The 24325-nt window shown below is 41.9% G+C and overlaps 1 protein-coding gene and 1 pseudogene across 1 annotated transcript; both read left to right on the plus strand.

Moving 5' to 3' along the window:
* Positions 1-6819, plus strand: part of LOC139380076 (myosin-IIIb-like) — a 90227-nt pseudogene extending 83408 nt beyond the window's left edge.
* Positions 6820-18715: 11896 nt separating this feature from the next.
* LOC139380410 (transcription factor Sp5-like) lies at positions 18716-20846 on the plus strand. Its single transcript, XM_071123062.1, has 2 exons — positions 18716-18906; positions 19307-20846. Exons 1-2 carry the CDS (start codon positions 18856-18858, stop codon positions 20372-20374), a joined length of 1119 nt encoding a protein of 372 aa, XP_070979163.1. The 5' UTR covers positions 18716-18855; the 3' UTR covers positions 20375-20846.
* Positions 20847-24325: the final 3479 nt, after the last annotated feature.

Raw genomic sequence — 24325 nt, forward strand, 5'->3', positions numbered from 1 at the left:
GTTAGGATAGTCCGTTTTTCGAGGGTACCTTTGGCAGCATGAGTGGAGGGTGCTTTGTTGCAAAATAGGAAGCTGATTCTAGATTTAATTTTGGATTGGAGATGCTTAATGTGGGTCTGGAAGGAGAGTTTACAGTTTAACCAGACACCTAGGTATTTGTAGTTGTCCACATATTCTAGGTCAGAACCGTCCAGAGTAGTGATGCTGGATGGGCGGGCAGGTGCGGGCAGTGATCGGTTGAAGAGCATGCATTTAGTTTTACTTGCATTTAAGAGCAGTTGGAGGCCACGGAATGAGTGTTGTATGGCATTGAAGCTCGTCTGGAGGTTAGTTGACACAGTGTCCAAAGAAGGGCAAGAAGTATACAAAATGGTGTCGTCTGCGTAGAGGTGGATCAGAGAATCACCAGCAGCAAGACCGACATCATTGATGTATACAGAGAAGAGAGTCGGCCCGAGAATTGAACCCTGTGGCACCCCCATAGAGACTGCCAGAGGTCCGGACAACAGGCCCTCCGATTTGACACACTGAACTCTATCAGAGAAGTAGTTGGTGAACCAGGCAAGGCAGTCATTTGAGAAACCAAGGCTGTTGAGTCTGCCGATAAGAATGTGGTGATTGACAGAGTCGAAAGCCTTGGCCAGGTCGATGAATACGGCTGCACAGGACTTTGAGCGTGGCTGAGGTGCACCCATGACCAGCTCGCAAGCCAGATTGCATAGCGGAGAAGGTACGGTGGGATTCGATATGGTCAATGATCTGTTTGTTAACTTGGCTTTCGAAGACCTTAGAAAGGCAGGGTAGGATAGATACAGGTCTGTAGCAGTTTGGGTCTAGAGTGTCTCCCCCTTTGAAGAGGGGGATGACCACGGCAGCTTTCCAATCTTTGGGGATCTCAGACGATATGAAAGAGAGGTTGAACAGGCTTATAATAGGGGTTGCAATAATTTCGGCAGATCATTTTAGAAAGAGAGGGTCCAGATTGTCGAGCCCGGCTGAGATGTAGGGGTCCAGATTTTGCAGCTCTTTCAGAACATCAGCTATCTTGGTTTGGGTGAAGAAGAAATGGGGGAGGCTTGGGCGAGTTGCTGTGGGGGGTGGAGGGCACTTGACCGGGGTACGGGTAGCCAGGTGGAAAACAAGTCCAGCCGTAAAAAAAATGATTATTGGCCTCCTGGGTGGCGCAGTGGTCTAGGGCTAGCTGTGCCACCAGAGACTCTGGGTTCGTGCCCAGGATCTGTCGCAGCCGGCCGCGACCGGGAGGTCCGTGGGGTGATGCACAATTGACCTTGCATCGTCAGGGTTAGGGAGGGTTTGGCATGTAGGGATATCCTTGTCTCATCGCGCAATTACGACTCCTGTGGCAGCCGGGCGCCGTGGACCCGAAAGTCGTAAAACAGGATTGAGGTCACCAGGTGCATGGTGTATCCTCCGACACATTGGTGCTGCTGGCTTCCGGGTTGGATGTGCTGTGTTAAGAAGCAGTGCAGCTTGGTTGGGTTGTGTTTCGGAGGACGCATGGCTTTTGACCTTCGTCTCTCCCGAGCCCGTACGGGAGTTGAAGCGATGAGACAAGATAGTAGCTACTAACAATTGGATACCATGAAAAGGGGGTAAATAAATAAAAAAATAAAAATGTAAATGCTTATTGAAATTCTCAATTATCGTGGATTTATCGATGGTGACATTGTTTCCTAGCCTCAGTGCAGTGGGCAGCTGGGAGGAGGTGCTCTTTTTCTCTATGGACTTTACAGTGTCCCAGAACTTTTTAGAGTTTGTGCCACAAGATGCAAATTTCTGTTTGAAAAAGCTAGCCTTAGCTTTCCTAACTGCTTGTGTATATTGGTTCCTAACTTCCCAGAAAATTTGCATATCACGGGGGCTGTTCGATGCAAATGCAGTATGCCACAGGATGTTTTGTGCTTGTCAAGGGCAGTCAGGTCTGGAGTAAACCAAGGGCTATGTCTGTTCCTTGTTCTAATTTGTTTGAATGGGGCATGCTTATTTAAGATGGTGAGGAAGGCACTTTTAAATAATAACCAGGCATCCTCTACTGACAGGATGAGGTCAATATCCTTCCAGGATACCCAGGCCAGGTCGACTAGAAAGGCCAGCTCGCTGCAGTGTTTTAGGGAGCGTTTGACAGTGATGAGGGGTGGTCATTTGACAGCAGACCCATTACCGATGCAGGCAATGAAGCAGTGATCGCTGAGATCTTGGGTTAAGACAGCAGACGTGTATTTGGAGGGCAAGTTGGTTAGGGTGATATCCATGAGGGTGCCCGTGTTTACAGATTTGGGGTTGTACCTGGTAGGTTTATTCATCATTTGCATGAGATTGAGGCCATCAAGCTTAGATTGTAGGATGGCCGGGGTGTTAAGCATGTCCCAGTTTAGGTCAGCTAGCAGCATGAGCTCTGAAGATAGATGAAGAGCAATCAATTCACATATGGTGTCCAGGGCTCTAACCATAAAGGGGTCTACACATAATGCGCAAACAAAGCTGACGGAGCGTAGCGCAATGTTGCAATGTCGGGGCCTCCCGGGTGTCTGCCATCAGAGTCCCTGGGTTCGCGCCCAGGCTCTGTCGTAACCGGATGCGACCGGGAGGTCCGTGGGGCGACGCACAATTGGCCTAGCGTCGTCCGGGTTAGGGAGGGATTGGTCGGTAGGGATCTCCTTGTCTCATCGCGCACCAGTGACTCCTGTGGTGGGCCGGGCGCAGTGCGCGCTAGCCAAGGTTGCCAGGTGCACGGTGTAGCCTCCGACATATTGGTGCGGCTGGCTTCCGGGTTGGATGCGCGCTGTGTTAAGAAGCAGTACGTATCGGAGGACGCATGACATTCAGCCTTCGTCTCTCCCGAGCCCGTACGGGAGTTGTAGCAATGAGACAAGATAGTAGCTACTACAACAATTGGATACCACGAAATTGGGGAGAAAAAGGGGTAAAATTCAAAAAATAATAATAATAAAAAATAAATTAAAAAATGAATATTTGCCAGGGCGTATTATTTCATTATAAATCTGATTATTTCACATAGCGATGTGGGAAGCTTAAAGGCTAGCTAGCTGGCAGTATTTAGCCAACTTGCTAGCAAGGAAAGACAAGACAAGAGACTCTTCTTTTGCTTTCCCAACAAATGAGAAGACAGCAAGAAAACCCAATAATCCACCCCAAAAGTTATTTTGTTTACAAGTAATAACTTGTGATTACAGGCTATTGAGAAATGGTAGAACCTGCTGTAGCCAACTAGCTAGTCATGTGCTTTTTTTCTCTGTGACCAAAACATGACGTTCTGTTTTTAGATGATATGGGAATGATTACACAAGCAGCATATCAACCTGGGATAATGTTTTAGGCTACACCAATAAATATACAAATATTTCGCAGGCATATTTTTACATTAAAAAATCTGATTATTTCACATGAAGATGTCAGATGCTAAAAAGGCTAGCTAACTTGCTATCCTTTTAGCAAGGCTAAAGCCAGCTAGCCAGGCTGCCAGCAAGCTACTACTAGCAAGGGCATGCGACTCTTCCTTGTTTTCACAAAATGAAAAGACTAAATGAAAAGACTTTGTTATGAATGGGAGTGGGACCGGTAAGGATATTATGTTACCCAAAGTGATCCGCTACTCCAAAAATCCCTCTGCACTCACACGTGCACGTAGATCAACAGATTGGAGCTTGTAGTAACCTTAACCCTAACTCTAGCTTCATGTCAACATCCCAGCTCAACCCTAAACCTAGCCTCAAAACTAACCCTAGCTTCATATCCACTTCCGGCTCAACCCTAATGCTAACCCTAAATCTAGCTTCATGTGTACGTCCCGGCTAAACCCTAAACCTCAGCCCCACCCTCCGCTGGGTTTGAAGAAAACGGAAACATCTGGTTTTCAGGGATACAGAATTTTCAACCTAGCTTCCTTTTCCCCCGGATGTGTGTGTTGGATGTGGGGATGCCTGCTACGTTAGTTTACATCAAACCTAACCCTATCTTCATATCTACTCCGGGCTCAACCCTTAGGCTAATCCTAACCATAACCCAGATTAATGTCCACATCCCGGCTCAACCTTAAACCTAGCCCCAATCCTAACCCTCGCTTCACCTCTACATCTCGGCTCAACCCTAGACATAACCCTGACTTCTGTCCACTAACCCTAAAAATAACCCTAATTAACATTTAATTAACCCCACCTCCCACTATATTGCAGAAAGGTAGGCCTCACTTGAAGCCTGACCTAGAGTTAATGTGCTTTTGAGTAACATCGGTAGAACGGTTGGGCTAGAAACAAAATTTGGGTATGGGATCGTTCTACAGATGCACCCGATGAAAGCAAGCCTACACCTGACCATGTGAAATTAATTGAAACTTGGTCCCACAGAGAACAAGGCCTTTCTTCCATAGAAAAGCATTACCTATAGCCCTCACATAACCATGAAGCATTTGTGGACTGCAATTGAGCTAGCTAACCGCGCTTCCACACAACCCATCATGAGCTAATAGGGATGCCCTGAGTTGAGGTTCAGTTTATTATGCAAATGGATTAATTAATCCTCACCATGGTTCCTCATTCTCTCCCAAATTCTTACGTAAAGACTTAAAACTCTGGGTATTGTTAAAGAGTGTCCCCATGAGGCCGTACATTGTATTTCAGCTTCCTGTGATTACAGTAAGTGACTTAATTGGGGGTCATGTGGGCAGTTTTGAAGAGTTATAAAGGTTGAATCTTCCCAAATTGTACATATTTGTGACCCAGGGTCCATCATGACCCGGCATATGAAATTGGAAGTCAATAGATCCAAAAGCAGTTTTTTCCTCCATTGGACACAATGGCGTTGCAGTTCTAGAAGCTAAGAGGCTTGTGAGAATTCATTCTGGAGAGAATATTGGTTGAACATGTTTTATTTACTTGTAACTGTGTCTGTCTGTCTGTCCTGTTTGTCTGTCTCACCAATTTATCCATTGTAGCTGTATCACCAACTTTCTTGCCTTGAATGCAATGTATTGACTTGTGTCAATGCCCTTGATGCATATTTATATATCACTATATTGTCTGTGGAGGTGGGAGAGAGGAAGGAGAGGGAAAGAGATGAGAGGGAGGGAAAGAAGAAGGGAGAGAGAATGGGGGAGGAGTGAGAGAGAGAAGGGGGAGAGTGAGGGAGGGGAGAGGGGGAGGGGGGTCTGTGAGTCACATCTTTTCCCATTGAATGCAATGTTTTGACATAAACATCAACACTGTGACACTCATCGTTTCCCATTGAGTACCATTGACATAAGCGTCAATTAGTTGATGCTCATATTTTCCCATTGACTGGGAAGTATTGACATAAGTGTCAACCCTTTGACACTCGTCTTTTCCCATTGAACGCAATGTATTGACATAAGTGTCAACCCTTTGACACTCGTCTTTTCCCATTGAACGCAATGTATTGGCATAAGCGTCAACCCTTTGACACATCCTTTCTCATTGAATACAATAGAATACATTGTGTGCCCTGACACGGGGACAAGAAATCTTTCTGACTGCTCCTGATAAAATAAAAGGCCCACGTTAGAAGTGCAGACATATACGAATGACAGCATCTCCATGGGCATTTTCGAAGTTCTGTGAATTTAGTAAATCTACGCTGGTTTGAATAACATCAAGAAAGCAGAATGAGGGGAGGAGAAAACTCTTGAGCTTTGATGTATAGGATTGAGATGTGATGAGGTCTGTTCAAAGTGAGTACAAAGTAGTGTTAAGCTGCAAAAAAAAAAGTAAACGCAGCTTAAGTCAAGGTTGGGAAGCTGAAGTAACAGGAGATGATGAAGGAATGTCCTGTCTCACCCAAAACGAAGGCTAGAAGATGAAACGCTGTCTGGCATAAAAAATAGATGCGTCGTTGTGAAGGTGTCTTGAGTTTTAAAACGCATTTTTGTAACTGCTACATCGTGAAAACGTGGAGGTACAGTTTTAGAGAAGATCTACTGTGATCGAAATGGTCTCATGTTTGATTAATCAGGTGATCGTGTAAGCGCCTGCTCATTATCTATTGCATGAACCTACCGTGTTGTATCCCCATCTATTGTGTTTATGAATAGTGAATAGTTACAACCATGTGGCTTTGAACATGAAGAGAAAACAACATGAAATTGGCAATGCTACAGACATCTGCTCTCAGAAGTGGATCTGAGTTTGAGTCATTGATCTGTTGGTGCCGTATTGCCACAGTTAGCGCTGAGAGCTCGGCTTTCCTCTTGGGTCCCATAGAGGAATAGGGAATAAACCCCATTGACATAACTGTGGGAATATTTGCTTTTCACCCTGTCCTTTTCACCCTGTCCCTTACAGCTTTTAATGCCTTCATGGTTTTTCTGTGAGGTTTTATTACCTCATTGTGTTTTTTTTTTTAAACCTTTATTTAACTAGGCAAGTCAGTTAAGAACAAATTCTTATTTTCAATGACGGCCTAGGAACAGTGGGTTAACTGCCTTGTTCAGGGGCAGAATGACAGATTCTTACCTTGTCAGCTCGGGGATTCAATCTTGTAACATTTCGGTTACTAGTCCAACTCTCTAACCGCTAGGCTACCTGCCACCCAGTGCAATTTGAATGCATCTCATTGTGTAGTGGTTATCCATTGGGGCTGTTACAGCACTGCGTATCAGTGTGGAATTTTGTTTTGGTTGTTGTTGTTGTTGTTGTATGAGGATCCCACTGGGTGCCATGTCTCTGTGCGGTGTCTGGGTGATTTGTCTCTGTTGCAGGTCCAGTGCTCAAGCTGCAGCAGCGAACCCCTCGCCGGCGGGGCCAGCAAACTGCTGAACAGCCCTGAAGACAGTCTCTATTACAACCAGCTAAATGTGAGTTCAAAGTGGTGATAAAGCCCTTTGTCTGACTTTGGTTCCAGATGATAATACAATTAAATCTACCTGTGCCAGACCCTCGAGCCCCACCCCCACGCTTCTCTGCCTCTTGTCTTGAACATGTGCTTATGCTCTTTATCTGTTGCTTTCATGTCAGGATGTCTGCCTTCACGGTGAATAATTGATGTGGTTTATCAAAGCTGAGCAAGATGGATGCTTCATCAGGCTCACTTGAGCCCTTTGATACAAAAAAAAAAAAAATGCTGTGACTTCTGATACTATCAGCATCTGCTCTCATTCAACACAAAATCACTTTGAATTAAAAATGTATGACTCTCTGCTCATCTTTTGACTGTGTGCTCTTGGCCCTTTCCACAGAGAAATCTGGATTACCAGGGGAGCAAGAGGAAGCTGAGAAAACTTGGGTAAATAACTGCTTTCCTTCCTACAGCAACTCTAAACAGAGCAGGCCCTTTGTGGAATAGTAGAATCCAGGAATGGATTTTGTTTTCCTATCATGTAAATTGAGAGCTGAAAATAACCACATTTTTTTACGAGCTCCTTTGCGTCATTAGAGAGGGCGACATATTAAGGCTTTGTCAGCATGCTAATTTTAATTGTTGACAGTTTGACTATTTGTAAACCAGGTTTATAGGCGACCAAGTCAATGTCATATAGGAGAGGCTTAATTCCTCTCTGCCTTATCTATGTTAGATATCATTGCTTTTATTAACGGGATTAAACTGACTACATTTTCTGTTTTGAAATGTTTTAAAAGAGCCGTCTTAACATTTTCCCTCTCATAATCTTCCTATCTTCAACATCACAGCTAAATCCAAGTGCTGGACAGAGTACTACAAATGACTGTCACCGGTGGAGTCAATCCCTGAGGAAGGCTACTCGACTGGGGCCCCTTCCACCCTGTCAAGAGGGCCACTCTTCAGTCAGAACTGAGCTACAACCCCTGTCAACTGGTAAGAGTCAAAGAGCACTAGCCAGACACACACTGAAAGAACATTTCCTCCATATGCACCATGTATTACAAGTACCAGTGATGTACAACAAGAGACCAAAGCAAATTATTTGTAATTATTATTATTATTTTTTTTAAATTATTTTTAAGAATGACTAATGATGCTCCCCATGTACAGGTATGTGTGTATCTGGCTGATCATGAACTTTTCTCATGAATATAGTTCCGCTGCCATGTTGTACATCAGCAGTTCCTTGTACATTGACACCTCCCCCACACACCTCTCAATTTAGTCAGATAGGCTCCAGTAATGTAGGGATTAGTTATGGTGTCGTTCATTCCTCTTCTGGCTTGTTTTGAACAAATCTGGTTCACACAAGAGACTCATGTTAAAAGAAATATTTGTCTTTCAAAATCATGACAAAATGGTACAGATGTTGCATCCATACATTAAAAGTCAACGACAAATGCACGTTTGTGGGAAGAAAATGACAGCTGTTTAGCGGAAGAGGAAAAGGCCAATGAAATCATATATTTTTCTTCTATGAAGTTTCATTGTCAGGGAATATTGTACAATAGACCCTGACTAAGACTCCCCTAACAGCAAGCTTGAGCCAAAGTAGATACTGTAGGAAAACAGCTCTATTTAGAGAGTACGGGTGGAAATCAGTCATGGAACCAGACTCTGAGAACTAGACATTTGCCCATCATAGTGTCATGATCGGTGTATCAATTCTCTGTTCACTGTGGTACACTAAATTAAGTGTATCAATTCTCTGTTCACTGTGGTACACTATATTAAGTGTATCAATTCTGTTGTCAAGTCCTCTCCCTGAAAAGCTGTATTGAGAACATAGAGGTATACTGTAATGTGAATAGTCAATGTTATTATTTAACCCTTTGCGGTTAATTATTCCGAGTGATCTATAGTTCGATGCTGTGTACTAGAATCTCCAAAAATTGTCTTTCACTGACAGAGCTAGTCGTAACTCTGAATTTCCCCCAAAGTATAGGAATTTCCTTTTAAGATGTGTCGGAAATGCGGGGCTGGCAAGTTGATTTGTAGTGTGTGTGGGGGGGGGGGGGGGGGGGGGGTGTTAATTTGCATATCATTTACTGCATCTCCTTTTGTTGACACCCCAGGGCCCAAGCCAAGATTTTGATCTTAATAGGAAGAGTAGGGGGGTATGACTAGTTAAATAAAGGTTCAATAAATAAAATAAATAAAAATGACTGAAGATCCCTTCCTCCTTATTCTTACTCAGTGAGAAACACATTAGAGCTCTGCCGAGATAGCAGGACCAGCCACAGTCAGTCCAGGTTCTACTCTGATTCCTTTGGGTTTTCAGAAGCCCTAGGTGGCCATCAGAGAGCAAGACTACTTACAATACGGGTCAGGACTAGGTCGAGTTGCATTCAGGTTTTGTGGGACTTTAAAGCTAACATGTTGTATGGTTTTTTCACATTGTGAGACATACTGTACTAATATGTACTAATAATGTTATTCATACCTGCGTACATTTTATTTGCCATATCTTCAATCTAAGCCTACTAGAAAGTCTGTGCCCTCATGCCTGGAGGGAAGCTAGAAGAAGCCCCCTTTACCAGTTCAATTAGCCGAGCAATCAGCCTGATACCAACCCTTCGTAAACTTTTGGAAAAAATTGTGTTTGACTAGATACAATGCTATTTTACGGTAAACAAATTGACAACAGACTTTCAGCAAGCTTATAGGGAAGGACATTCAACAAGCACAGCAGTTACACAAATGACTGATGATTGGCTGAGAGAAATTGATGATAAAAAGATTTTGGGAGCTGTTTTGTTAGAGAGTGTGGCTTTTGACATCGATCATAGTCTGCTGATGGAAAAATGTATGTGTTATGGCTTTACACCCCCTGCTATATTGTGGATAAAGAGTTAGACAGGTAACAGAACACAGAAGGTGTTCCAAGTAGAATCAAGAATTCCTCAGGGCAGCTGTCTAGGCCCCTTACTTTTTTCAATCTTTACTAATTAAATGCCACTGGTCTTGAGTAAAGCCAGTGTGTCTATGTATGTGGATGACTCAACATTTTACACGTCAGCTACTACAGCGAGTGAAATCACTGCAACACTTAACAAAGAGCTGCAGTTCATTTCGGAACGGTTGGCAAGGAATAAGTTAGTCCTAAATATTTCATAAACTAAAAGCATTAAATTAAATTATGTGGAAATTGAGCAAGTTGAGGTGACTAAACTGCTTGGAGTAATCCTGGATTATAAACGGTCATGGTCAGAACATGTTGATATAACAGTAGCTAAAATGGGGAAAAGTCTGTCCATAATAAAGCGCTACTCTGCCTTTTTAACAATACTATCAACAAGGCAGGTCCTACAGGCACTAGCTTTGTCTCACCTGGACTACTGTTCAGTTGTGTGGTCAGGTGCCACAAAGAGAGACCTCAGAAAAGTACAATTGCCTCAGAAAAGGGCAGCACAGCTGGCCCTTAAATGTACATGGAGAGCTAACATTAATAATATACATGTCAATCTCTCATGGCTCAAAGTGAAGGAGAAATTGACTTCATCACTACTTGTTTTTATAAGAAGGTTTGACATGCTGAATTCACCGATGTTTCTGTTTAAACTACCTCAGACACCTATGCATACCCCACAAGACATGCCACCAAAGGTCTCTTCAAAATCCCCAAGTCCAGAACAGACTATGGGAGGTGCACAGTAGTACATAGAGTCATGACTACATGGAACTCTATTCCACATCAGGTAACTAATGCAAGCAGTAGAATCAGATTTGTTTTAAAGATAAAAATACACCTTATGTAACAGCGAGGACTGTGAAGAGGCACACGCACAGACACACATATACATGATAAGACACACACTCTACACATGGATGTTGTATTGTAATATTTGATAATAAAGTGTTATGGGTAAACTGTTATGAAATGTAATGTCATGTAATATTTTAAATTGTTTATAACTGCCTTAATGTTGCTGTACTCCAGGAAGAGCAGCTGCTGCCTTGGCAACAGCTAATGGGGATCCTTAATAAATACAAATAGTGAGTTGAAAGATTATTGGTGGTTGATAAGGCAGAATCCAGTCTTGATTTGGAAAAGCTCTTCTGTTGTTTAGGGGCAGCATCAGAAAAGAGTATATCCAAATTTCAAGGACCAATAAGATCTGTTTAGTTCCTCTGTCAAAGCTAAAAGCATATTTTTGTATTCAAATTGTAAACCTTTTCGACTAGAGCGGATTATAAATGAAATGCCCTTTGAGATTGAAAATTTGGCTGAAGAAAGTCAAACTAAGGGAATTTATATGAGTGTACTGAGATACTCAATCTCTGATATAATTTTACAGTGACATTAAAATGAATAGTTGACTATTAGTTATTGAACCTCACCAAATATTTATTTAAGACATATACGTAAATTGCATTGCAGTATTTTACATTTCAACACGACGCAGAGGGATTCATATGGAAATTGCACAATTGCAAGAAAAAAAAGGGGCCTATAATGTGGCGTTGGCGATTGTGCAGTTAGTTCAAAAGCACTTCACCTCCGGTTGTACAGCGGCGGATCCAGCAGTAATTAGAATACTGCTTGTGCATTACTCCCTTACTGGGGATATTTTGTTCCACTGAAGAGCCGGCTGAAATAGGTCACCACAGCACCCTGTAGTGTGTCTTAAAAGTACAGTGAATCAATTAAGTGTGATCATGCGCCCTTGATTATTTTGGTCCTGTTTTACCATGGAAAGGAATTTGAAATAGGCTTACTTAGTTTTAATAACAAGGTTAGACTATGGTGATATATGGTGCTGTGAGTGGGTGTTACTTTCCCTCATTCTCTCTCTCTCTGCCAAATGAAGTCCCTGGCTGACTGCCTGCCTGAGCATGTGAAAGGAGGTGACCTGTGGATGTGACAACGTTGGGTACTTGATTATGTATCCGGTAAACAATGTTACACTGTTTGTTCTAAGCTTACAATATGCTTGCGATGGTATGAATGGTATGGATGGGAAAAGTGGTCATACTTGTGTTGGACGGACAGGTGGACACCAACCAGACGGAGCAGATCTCAGTGTGTGTCTGTTAAGTAAAGGATTGAGGCCTGTCACCTGTTTTGTTTACTACCTCTTCATAAACCCCAGCTGCCTCCTGTTTTTCCCCTCATTAAATATGTCTGAATCTGGGGCAACAGAGGACTCCTTTAATGTGGTTAAATCACCACTGATGCCATTTTCACTAGTTGCTGCAAACACTGCGTTTTCCGCCTAAAAACATTCATATCAACCACATTTCATACTACCGCTTTCTTTCTGATATCTCGAACTCCAGCCTTTTACAAATTATGAAAAGCTTTTATTTTCCACGGGAGCACTTTTTTTCACCTAATAGTGATGTCTTACTTCAAAGAGTGAACACAAATTAGGGCAACGTTGTCCTGTTTCTATATCCTTTGAGTTCAAAGGGAGAGTTTTTGAATATCAATGTTTCTTGAGCAGTATTTGCAGGCACACTCTGTTTTAATGCAGTTTATGTCCTTTTGAGATACAGATGTTCAGCATTGCATTAAAGAATTTCAGCAGAGACTCTCGAGGACGGTCCTCGCAGGCCTTACCCTATGATGCTCTTAGCAAGCTAATGATTGATGCCAAAGAAATGGACAGGCATGAACGTCAAACAGATGTCAGATGTGTTGAGGGTTCTGTGCAAAAGAACATTCCCTAAAAAGTGCATTAATAAAGAAACTGGTTGAGCAGGGGAGAGAGGAGAGAGAGAGCGAGAGAGAGAGAGAGAGAGAGAGAGAGAGAGAGTAAAAGGGATAGAGGAAGAAGGAGATAAAAGAGTGTGTTGAGTATGCACATCAAAGGCCTTTTAATGACAAGGGAGGCCATTAGAGTTACAGTGGCTTTTGTTTCAGCTTCCTCACACCTGCAATTTGTTGCGGGCATTCTATGCGCAGTTTGAGTTGCTCACATTTGCATGAAGAGAAAATGTATACATGAAGGGATTTCCTTGAAACTTTTCCCCTGTCATTTGGGTAGCTAATGACTGGTTTTCCTCCAAAGATTTTGTATTTGAAAAAAACGAGCATTCAACAATCAGGTTACTTACCCATGCAATAACATAGTAAGCTAGCAAAAGACTAGATACAAAACAGCGTAAGGAAACAACATTCATCCTATGTCCTACGAAATGTGTTTGGCTAAGAAGTTTGAATGCCTCTGGTGTTGGAGTGAGGTTTGACAAATCAGAGCGTGAAATTCTGATTAGCCTCTCTCAGCTTGTGGAATGAACGGGGGCACTAGCAGACTGGGCATGGCCAAAGGTGTGTAACCTGTTCTGTTTTGCCTCGGCATTGCTCGCCCAGATGGTGGGACCAGCTGCCATTAGAATAAACGCTGGGCGGGTAACAGTGTGAGAATCACTGTGGCCTTGCTGTAGTTTGGGAGAATAAATGGGGAAATCTGTCTCTCTGTCTCTCTGTCTTTCTGCCACTGCTAAGAGAAACAGGATCATATCACCTAGGGCTTCATGAAATAATCTCCTTTACTGTCGGGCACAGGCCCCTAACATGCATCCATGACAATTATACATTTATACTTCTTATAAAACAAGAGACTATATATGCAAAAGTCTGTGGACACCCCTTCAAATGAGTGGATTTGGCTATTTCAACCACACCCGTTGCTGATAGGTGTATAAAAATCGAGCACACAGCCATGCAATCTCCATAGCCAAACATTGTCAGTAGAATGGCCTTACTGAAGAGCTCAGTGACTTTCAATGTGGCACCCGCATAGGATGTCACCTTTCCAAAAAGTCAGTTCGTCCAATTTCAGCCCTGCTAGAGCTTTCCCAGTCAACTGTAAGTGCTGTTATTGGGGCTATCTGACCCACTGCATAGTGCCAAATGTAAACTTTGGTGGAGGAGGAATAATGGTCTAGGGCTGTTTTTCATGGTTCGGGCTAGGCCCCTTAGTTCCAGTGAAGGGAAATCGTAATGCTACAGCAGATTCTGTGCTTTCAACTTTGTGGAAACAGTTTGGAGAAGGCCCTTTCCTGTTTCAGCATGACAATGCCCCCGTGCACAAAGCAAAGTCCAAACAGAAATGGTTTGTCGAGATTGGTGTGGAAGAACTTGCTTGGCCTGCACAGACCCCTGACTTCAACTCCATCGAACACCTTTGGGATGAATTGGAACGCCGACTGCGAGCCAGGCCTAATTGCCCAACATCAGTGCCCAACCTCACTAATGCTCTTGTGGCTGAATGGAACAAGTCCCCGCAGCAATTTTCCAACATCTAGTGAAAAGCCTTCACAGAAGAGTGGAGGCTGTTATAGCAGAAAAGGGGGAACCTACTCCTTATTAAAGCCCATGATTTTGAAATTATATGTTCGACAAGCAGGTGTCCACATACTTTTGGTCATGTAGTGTAAAGTATAACACAGAATATGTAAATAAGAGAACATGATGTAGTGAGAACTTTTACATGCAGTTAGTTAGTCTGCGACAGGTGCTTTTGTCCCTGGCTGGTTTCTCCGACAGCGTAATTACTTGATATGATATGTCCATTTCTCATCTTTCCTGGCAGAGCAGGTTTTGACGCTGAGAATTATTGTGGGAAGGCTGAGTTACCACACACAGGGTGGGCTGAGAGAATGTGAAATGACTTTCCCCTCCTTCCTTGACCTTGGGCCAGCCTGCACATTGCCATGGGTTTTCTCTTGAATATGCAGAGATCCTCTCCTTCATAGGTTGGGGGAGAAAAATGTGTTTTATCGCATTGCAGGAAAAATCTTGAAAATTAGAGAGACCAAAGTTGGAGTTCTTCTATGTTGGAGGCTGTGAACAATGGCAGCTTTCTGTCAGAGAGCAACTTCAAAGGTCTGCTGAGTGACTGCTCTGAGTTATACTTTCTTGTAGATCACTGAGGAAATTCACAGATGTTTTCTCATACGAGACACCATTATAGCGGCTCAAGTACCCAGTAGCCTCGAGCACCTCTCTTCTCGCGCTCCCCCACTCCCTCTCTCACTCAGCCTCCCTCTCTCTCATGTCTCTTGTGTGAGACAGATGTGGAACCTGCTTTCTCTCCAACTGTCCAGAGAATATGAAAAGTTAAAAAAGGGTTCACGTTGTTGCAATGCCCCCCAACTACCTCAAAGCTGCACTTCTCACTGTCAATGTATTTAATGTTATAAGACCGGATGCAACGCCACTTTCACTTACTCCACAGACAGTATATTCAAATTTCTGGGAAATAATTGATACTGAAATATGATACATGCCATATTAATGCACGTATATAGTAAAAATGTTTTTTATATAGATGGAATAAGCCATTGTGCCTGGAATTGGAGACATGTTATCCTGTGTTTTTCAATGTTTAATTCTCTGGACTTGAAGTCAACTATGTTGAAGTAATACAAAAGGAATGAATGATGTATTATTGTCTCTCTTTGTGGATCTAAAAGATTTTATTTTAGATGAGTTGAAGTGATTGCATGTTTACGTCTCATTATTTTTGATTGGCTCTATTATTTTTTCAAGCAAAGTGATTGAGAAGGCTATGATCAATAGTCTTCATTGAGATCACTTATCCAAAAACATCACATTTATATTGAACAAAAATATAAACGCACCATGCAACAATTTCAAAGATTTTACTGAGTTACAGCTCATATGAGGAAATCAGTCAATTGAAATAAATTAATTCGACCCAAATCTATGGATTTCACATGACTGGGCAGAGGCTCAGCCATCGGTGGGCCTATATAGGCCCACCCATTTGGGAGCCAGGCCCACCCACTGGGGAGTCAGGCCCAGCCAATCAGAATGAGTCTTTTCCCCAGAAAGGGGCTTTATTTGAGACAGAGATACTCCTCAGTTTCATCAGCTGTCACAGGTGAAGAAGCCAGATCTGGAGGTCCTGGGCTGGCGTGGTTACACGTGGTCTGCGGTTGTGAGGCCGGTTGGACATACTGCCAAATTCTCTAAAACAACACTGGAGGTGGCTTATGGTAGAGAAATTAACATTCAATTCTATGGCAACAGCTTTGGTGGATATTCCTGCAGTCAGCATGTCAATTGCACTCTCCCTCAAAACTTAAGACATCTGTGGCATTGGGTTGTGTGACAAAACTGCACATTTTAGAGTGGCCTTTTATTGTACCCAGCACAAGGTGCACCTGTGTAATGAAAATGCTTTTTAATCAACTTCTTGATATGCCACACCTGTCAGGTGGATGGGTTATCTTGGCAAAGGAGAAATGCTCACTAACAGGGATGTAAACACATTTGTGCATGATATTTGAGAGAAATACATTTTTTTGTGTATATGGAACATTTCTGGGATCTTTTATTTCAGCTCATGAAACATGGGATCAACATTTTACATGTGTTTATTTTTGTTCAGTGTATATAAAAGTGTAAATAGCATGGCTTATCATACTAGTAACGATAAATGGTTTATACGTCACCTTTGGTGGAATGGCTTGAATTGCTGTTATTTTTTATATCCATGTATTCCACTCTCAACAGTATAATGTCAACAGCAATTTATTGTAGAATTGTCATTCACCCCATGTGAGATCAGAGTTGTAGTCAGTAGTACATGCAGGTTGGTATTTTTTTTGCGCACTTGCAGCGTGCTGCTTTTAACATTTACGCGTTCTCACCGTCTTAATTTCTATCCACATTGTTTTACAACGTTCTAATAAAGTGGAGTAAAATAAAGAAAACAAATTTACTCAACGCTTTGACTAGTGTTTGAACTGCCAGTCAGACTACCTATCTACAAGATGCATTCAAAGTTATACAATATATATGTTTCTAGTCCTAATTGAATATATATATATGACTCTTGTAAATGGAATGTTTCTGAAACGCAATAATGAGTTGCTATTCCTTAAGCCATGGTCTAACTGTATACGAGCAAGCGCCACTCATATACGGCCCCTCTTGTATTTCATAGAGCGCAGTGGATTAGAGGTAAAGTTATTGGAGCATAACGAATCCTATACACTACCTTTTATTATGCAGCAATAACACGCATAGGAAATTAGATCCTTATTGACCTGTTGTGATACTTGGTATTCATTGACCATAGTTGTAAATAATATGTATTAAGGCACAGGCAAGCAAGCAGCCTATTTATTGCTTTGTAGAGAAACGGCCCAGCAGGACTCCCCCTTTTCCCCCATGACTGTGTGTAGAGCCGTGGGAGAGGACCGGGAACATTAATCCCTTCAAAGAAACAGATTTAATTCAAAATCAGCCGCTCCAAAGTATTTGAGAGGACAGTGATTGTTTCTTCAGGGAAGCCTGATAAAGATGACTGCGTTGATATAGAAGAAAAGTCGCAGGGATTTACAGTTGAAGATGACTAGGCTACAACAGTTTTTTTTTACAAAAGTTTTGAAATTAGAATGATCAGAACCGGTAGTTTATATTGTATAATATGGATTGTAATTCTTATTAGAAAATATATGCCTTTATTTGCCTGTATTAAACGTTAGTTTGTTTATTTGTTTTATTTAGGTCTAATTCATAACACTCGTTAATTATGAAGCGCCTTGAGGTCTTACGTGCTTGGCCACTTGCATGAATGCTCAACAAGCTCAAGGCGGAGATGCGGGCGGGGAGTTTCAAAATTGTTTCCACTTTCTTGGGGATGGTAACTCCTCCTTCATTCCCAGGCCTCTCTGCACTGGTACAACTTTTTAGGAAACACACAATAGAGACATCATACTCTCTGCCAACTCTGAGCTGGATCAATGGAGGGCTATCTAAATAGGTTAATCATGCAACGACTATGGTCGTTTAGTGTTACATCAGTTGCAATTAGTTACTGAAAATAGCCTATAGTTGTTAGGCTACCGCTTCTATCACTTCCAACTTATTTTTAACTAGGCAAGTTTGTTATTTACAATGACGGCCTACACCGGCCAAATGGGATTTCCAATTACGGCCGGTTGTGATACAGCCTGGATTCGAACCAGGGGTGTCTGTAGTGACGTCTCAAGCACTGAGATGCAGTGCCTTAGACCGCTGCCCCACTCGGGAGCCCAACCATACATTATCCGACAGTACATTTTGCCACCAGTGGGTAAAAGTACATTAGAACGCTAATGCCAGCACAATAGGCTTCTGGGGTTAACTATCAAAGAATGAAAGAAGTGAAGCGATGACGATGAAATGCCTTTAAGCACGTATAATCGGTAACCTTATTCAAAGAGATGTTTTACAGTGGTCCGCCACTTGATATGTAATGCTTGATAAACTATCAAAAGTATTTTAGTTCCATGGAAACAAGTTATCAACATCATAACTGTTTGTTATAATAAAAAACATTTTATTTTGTATTTTGAAACACAAGCTTTGTGTTGAGTCACTAGATTTGGTCTCATTAGCTACTCCTCTTGAAGTTATCAAATAGCTATTCGCCAGGAGATCTCGAGAGATAACAATGTCACATTGTCACAGAGGGTCCTGCTACAAATCCTTAATTACAAAAGAGGATCAAATGACTACAGCATCCAATACCGGAGTCTCCAGGCGGCATGGGGGTCTTTGATCAAGAAAATCCAATTATTTGTGTATATACATTTCCCACATAGTGATTACTTCATTAATTGTCCCGCCTTTATCTCCACCCTTCCCATCCCCCCCTAATAATCAGCTCTTTTATCCAGACCAACAAACACACCATAGGAGCTTTGTGGATTCAAAGGATTTGCTTTCCCCTCTCAAAGAGCCGCTATTCTTTGATGATTGGGCAGCGGCAAACTTCAAAGTAACAAATCTTATTTCTGACTGGCTGGCGGCCCACCAAAGTCCTTATCAAATTCTAAGAAGTGATCCCTCACTCTCCAGATAGTCGACGGATATCTCGAGGAGAGGAAGTACTGAGTGTGAAGACCTTACCACGTCAAGACATTTTCTACGATTTTACGTTCATCTCAATTCGTTTTATTGTGAGTTGTTTTTTAACAAGAAGGAAGAGGACGTTCACCATGGCAGCAGTGGCTGTACTGCGGAATGAAACACTCCAGGCTTTTCTTCAGGTTTGTTCAAAAGTTTTTGCTCTCGTGTTTTTAATTTGTCCTCAAAATATTATTGTACGTATATGGTAGTTTAAATATTTGTTTAGAACACGCGTGATACGCGTGTGTGTGCGCGCGTAATGGACATTATACCCCATTCATATCCTATAATGACTGAAATGTGGCTCTATGAATTACTTACAGTATGTGGCGAAATGAACGGCTTGGATGATTATGTTACAACTCTATGTTTGTTTTGTAGGCATGCGAGTCTATTGAAACTAATATTAGGCTAATGTCGTTTTAGTTCACGGAGCGTCAAACGTGGGTCCTATGCCGTTATGACTCTGTAGTCTTTAGTTTAGTCAAGTTTAGAGCCAAGTAAACACATAATTGATAATGATTTGTTTTACTTATGCAGGACCGTACTCCGAACTCTTCACCAGAGAACTGCAAACACTCTCCACTGGCGCTGTTAGCTGCCACTTGTAACCGGATCGGACATCACCACGGATCAAGTCCAGCAGATTTCCTACAGGTTCCTTATGACACTACTTTGGGCTCACCGTCGCGAATTTTTCATCCTTGGAGTAACGAGGGGAATCCTCAAAGCACTCTCTCTAGCAATTCCACTTTTGGACTATCTAAATCCCAACTCCACATCCAAAGCTCATTTACTTCCCACCACGAGCTCCCGCTCACCCCCCCAGCGGATCCCTCATATCCCTATGACTTTTCTCCTGTGAAGATGTTACCTTGCTCCATGCAGTCTTTGCAGTCCTCGTGCCCACCCACGTACGTCCCTGCTGTAACTTATGCAGCGCCAACTGCCATGCAAGGTTTCGTTACCGGACATTCTGGCCTTGTGCACCAGCAACAGAGACAGTTGTCCCCTAACACAGGGGAGGATATTCCGTGGTGGAGTCTCCAACAGGGAAACCACGTCAGTCACCACTCAATCACCACTCAATCCCTAGGTCACCACCGTTTCCAACTGCAGAGGGGCTTGGTAATGGGACATACAGACTTTGCGCAGTATCAGACTCAAATCGCTGCCCTCCTTCACACCAAGTCCCCCCTTGCAACAGCTCGAAGATGCCGGAGATGCAGGTGTCCAAACTGTCAGTCATCCACCTCAAGCGATGAGCCCGGCAAGAAAAAGCAACACATATGTCACATACCAGGGTGCGGGAAAGTTTATGGCAAAACTTCCCATCTCAAAGCGCACCTGAGGTGGCACTCGGGAGAGCGTCCATTTATTTGTAACTGGCTTTTCTGTGGCAAGAGTTTCACCAGGTCTGATGAGCTTCAGAGACACCTGAGGACTCATACTGGGGAGAAGCGTTTTGTTTGTCCGGATTGTTGCAAGAGGTTCATGAGGAGTGACCATTTGGCAAAACATGTCAAGACTCACCAGAACAAAAAATCTAAGTGTCACGAGAAGACACTTGATCTTCACGTTAAAAGGGAAGATTTGAGGAACATGTAGTAACCTACATTAGTCAAGTTGATTAGTAATCAAGCTATACTAGTGCAATATAAGTCCTTTACTTAGTTTAAGTACAAAGTTAACTTTTTTTTTTTTTGGTTTCCTTCTTTTTTCCTACATCCCGAAAAATGATTTCTCTAACATTGCTGTTCTGTTGTAGCACATTTTTGTATATATGACATCTGTCTCATAAAGTTAAGTTGGGATCCTGGAAAACGTACTATAATACCCCATGAGCAGGTGGTGTTCACTGTCTATACCATATCAAGAAAGACACGTTTCAGCTTGTGTTTTGATCCATTTTCCTTGTGGAAGATTTCACTTTCGTGTAAATAATATTTAATAGCTTTTGTTGAATGATAGTGTCCGTTTTTGCTCTATGTGGGGTGTTTTAGCATGCTCTTTAAAAGATATGCTATTGTTGATATGACCCGAATACTGTGTGAGAATAAAAAAAGAGAACATTTCCCAATGTCAGAATTAGTCTCCTTTAATTTTCCATAATAACATATTATTCCTGCCCCCCCAAATTTTTTTTTTTACTCCTACATAACTTTCACACTATGTGGTTACCTGTGTAAGGACTTCCACTTTGATCCACATCAGTTGACCATTGCTGCTGCTCAGACGGAGAATGCATTAATAATAGGAAAAGTTGTATGCCATAACTGTAACCCGAGAAGTTGGTCAAACCAATGATTAGGATTTAGTCCTGACCTGGACGAGAGGTGTTGGCATTTCCAGCAGCCAAAAGAGCGTGTAAAACCACCGTCATATTTCTCTGAAAAGTTATGATTTCCTGATCATGAAACCGGTCATAGACATCACATTGAGTATGTGACGTGTAGGGTGCATCAGCCTAAAGCAAGATCATGTTGGCTCATATCAGCTAGAATCACACTATCTCTGCAGATAAGGTGTCCAATGACAACTTAAATGAAAAGTTAGTGTATGTATGGATAATTGCTATGATATGATCAACATAATTGTATTCAATTGCATTAGATGGCTTTCAGCACACACAAAGAATTTTAGAAAGTCAGCTTCTTCTTGTGACTGATTATGTCCAGGAAACAAATTGCTCCAATAATGTTAAGTGCAAAGTGGGGGGTTTCCTAACTTTTTTTCTGTTGTGACCCAACATAAATCTTTACATTTCCTGATGAATAAGAGTCCAATACCGATGATTTTCCTGTGACCTAGTAGGAGTTGATCGTGATCCACCAGTGGTTTCAACCCCGTATACGAGAAACACTGTGTGATATAGAATATGTGAGATACATACTGTTTTTTTTCTTCTGTTGAGTTAAGAGACTTTACTCTGTAGAGTAAATAGGAGTCAGTATATTCTCAGGCTACAATAGACATGATATGAGAGCAGTGCACCAACAACATGATTTACTGGTCATCTTACAGTGTACAATCTGAAAATGTTTACTTTTATTTAAAAAAATAGAGTTATCAAAGCAACATTCAGGCTTTTGCTCTGGTATATTTCTTTAAAGAAAAACAAATCTAGTCCCACAGATATTTTTCAAAACTTAAACTAAAATAATGCATTATACTGTATTACTAAATAATCAATCAAGAATATTGTCACAAACACTAAGAACAAACTTAGGAATGGTTGCATACTGTAAGAGCAGTAAAGAATCTTAAATGAGTCACCAATAAACATATCACAATTCACTGACATGTCTTACCATAATTTAAATCTAGCCATATTTTGTACAAAAATTCCTCAATTCCGTTTATGTTACCCTCGGCGCTATAATTCAGGAAAATGCGTGACTACATCAAAGAACTCCCCAGCTATTCATCAAAAGATTAAACTTTTCAGCGGTCAGGTTACTTGTTTTCCTTGCAAGAGCGCCCCCTATCGTACATTTTCATTGAACCTTTATTTAACTCGGCAAGTCAGATAAGAACAAATTCTTATTTACAATGACGGTCTACCTGGGAAGAGTGGGTTAACTGCCTTGTTCAGGGGCAGAACGACAGATTTTTACCTTGTCAGCTCGGGGATTCAATCCAGCAACCCTTTCGGTTACGGGCCCAGCATTCTAACCCCTAGGCTGCCTGCCTCCTAATTGCACTAGAAATGTTCCTGTGGCCCCTATCACCAACTATATGTAGGATCCTAATTTGAGTTTGCTACAGCAGGAAATGTGAATGATTATGTGGATTATAATTCATGGATTTTTTTTTGTAGTGGTTGATACATTTTTCATTCGGGTATAAAGTTTGTCATTTTAAAATGCAAATTGCAAACTTTAGAAATCCCTTTTTAAACATTACATCTAAACATGTACATCCTACATCTAAACATCTACATCCTACATCTAAACATGTACATCCTACATCTAAACATCTACATCTTACATCTAAACATCTACATCTAAACATGTACATCCTACATCTAAACATGTACATCCTACATCTAAACATCTACATCCTACATCTAAACATCTACATCTAAACATGTACATCCTACATCTAAACATGTACATCCTACATCTAAACATCTACATCCTACATCTACATCCTACATCTGTATGGTACAGGTCAACGAGCCACACAATTCAGAATTTCTGCACAGTCACTCTCCTCCCTATGGAAAAAAACATAATTGAATATACAGTAAATTATTTGAAAATTGATGAGAAAATGAGACTTGTGATTGGTTTAGGAATACCCTCCCTAGTGTGCGCACTGTAGTTTGAATATTGTATAGTGGCTGATATCGCCCGTCCATTGCAGGACTCCCCTGAAAACAGTGATGCACAGCTCCAAGCCATGAAACCCTGAAACATCATAAAAGAACCATAATGGACCTCTGTCATAAGAACTGACTAAAAGGCCCTGCTATAAAACCAATGTAGTGACCAAGTTTGGGATCAGTCAAAACTGCCAGCTTTTCCCCTGCAGTTACAGTTACATGTAGTGGAGTTACTTTTAGTCATTTCCATATTAATTCAACATTTACCAATAATTTTTTTGGCAACATCCATGTCATGTTTGAAATAATATGCAGTCTAAATGCGTTTCTATTTATAACATGCTGTAAACATTGATATTTTGTGCACATTATTGCAGATGGTTATTTTTGCGACACAAGAAGATTGCACTTTTCAACTTGGCCTGTCCCTGAGACCTAGTAACCCAGTGATGGACTGAATAGGGCCCTTAGAACTCAGGACTTAAGGAAATTCATATCTAAACACTTAATGAGTTTGAGGGCTTCATCCCGTTTTCCCAGAGGACTTCTCCACATTCCACGGGCAAACAATAGTCATCTACAGTACATTCATCACACAAAAGCGAGGAGGGAAGAGGTGGGGGTATTGTGAACCAAATACATCAGGGAGACCAGGGCCGGCCCTAGCCTTTTGGGGGCCCCTAGGCAATATTTAGTTTGGGGCAGGGATGTAGAGCTGCTGTAGCGAGGGGGACCGGCACTTCCTCACTTTTTTTCAATTTGCGACTACAAGGAGCTTATAGAAAAATATATTAATTAAAATAAATTTGAAATTGTATTTAATTACCACAAAAATTCCATGAAAAATTAATGACAAACTACATTTTTAAAAACTAGGCTATAGCAGCCTATAGTTAGGTACATTGTGGTTTCTTCCCTGTCTTCTCTCTCTCTCTGGCTGTTGCGTGAATGATGAATAACTGTAGGGGTGTGGGGAGAGGCCCGTTGGTCGGAGGCTTGACCACTTTGAGCGCGCCAAATCCGACATAGCAAGAACAGCCACAGACAGAAACTCTGCCAGGGGTTGCTAAAACGGCTGTCCTCAAAACAGTTTGTTATGTGTAAGGACCGATGCTGGAGATGAGAAGCAGGTACGGGGGAGTTGAACATTTAATGAGGGAAAGACAGGTAACAGGAACAGCGTCAGCACACCGCTAAACAAGGGCATGCGACAATCAATGCAGGAGCAGGGA

This window comes from Oncorhynchus clarkii, chromosome 22 (genome assembly GCF_045791955.1).
Source record: "Oncorhynchus clarkii lewisi isolate Uvic-CL-2024 chromosome 22, UVic_Ocla_1.0, whole genome shotgun sequence".
NCBI lineage: Eukaryota > Metazoa > Chordata > Actinopteri > Salmoniformes > Salmonidae > Oncorhynchus > Oncorhynchus clarkii.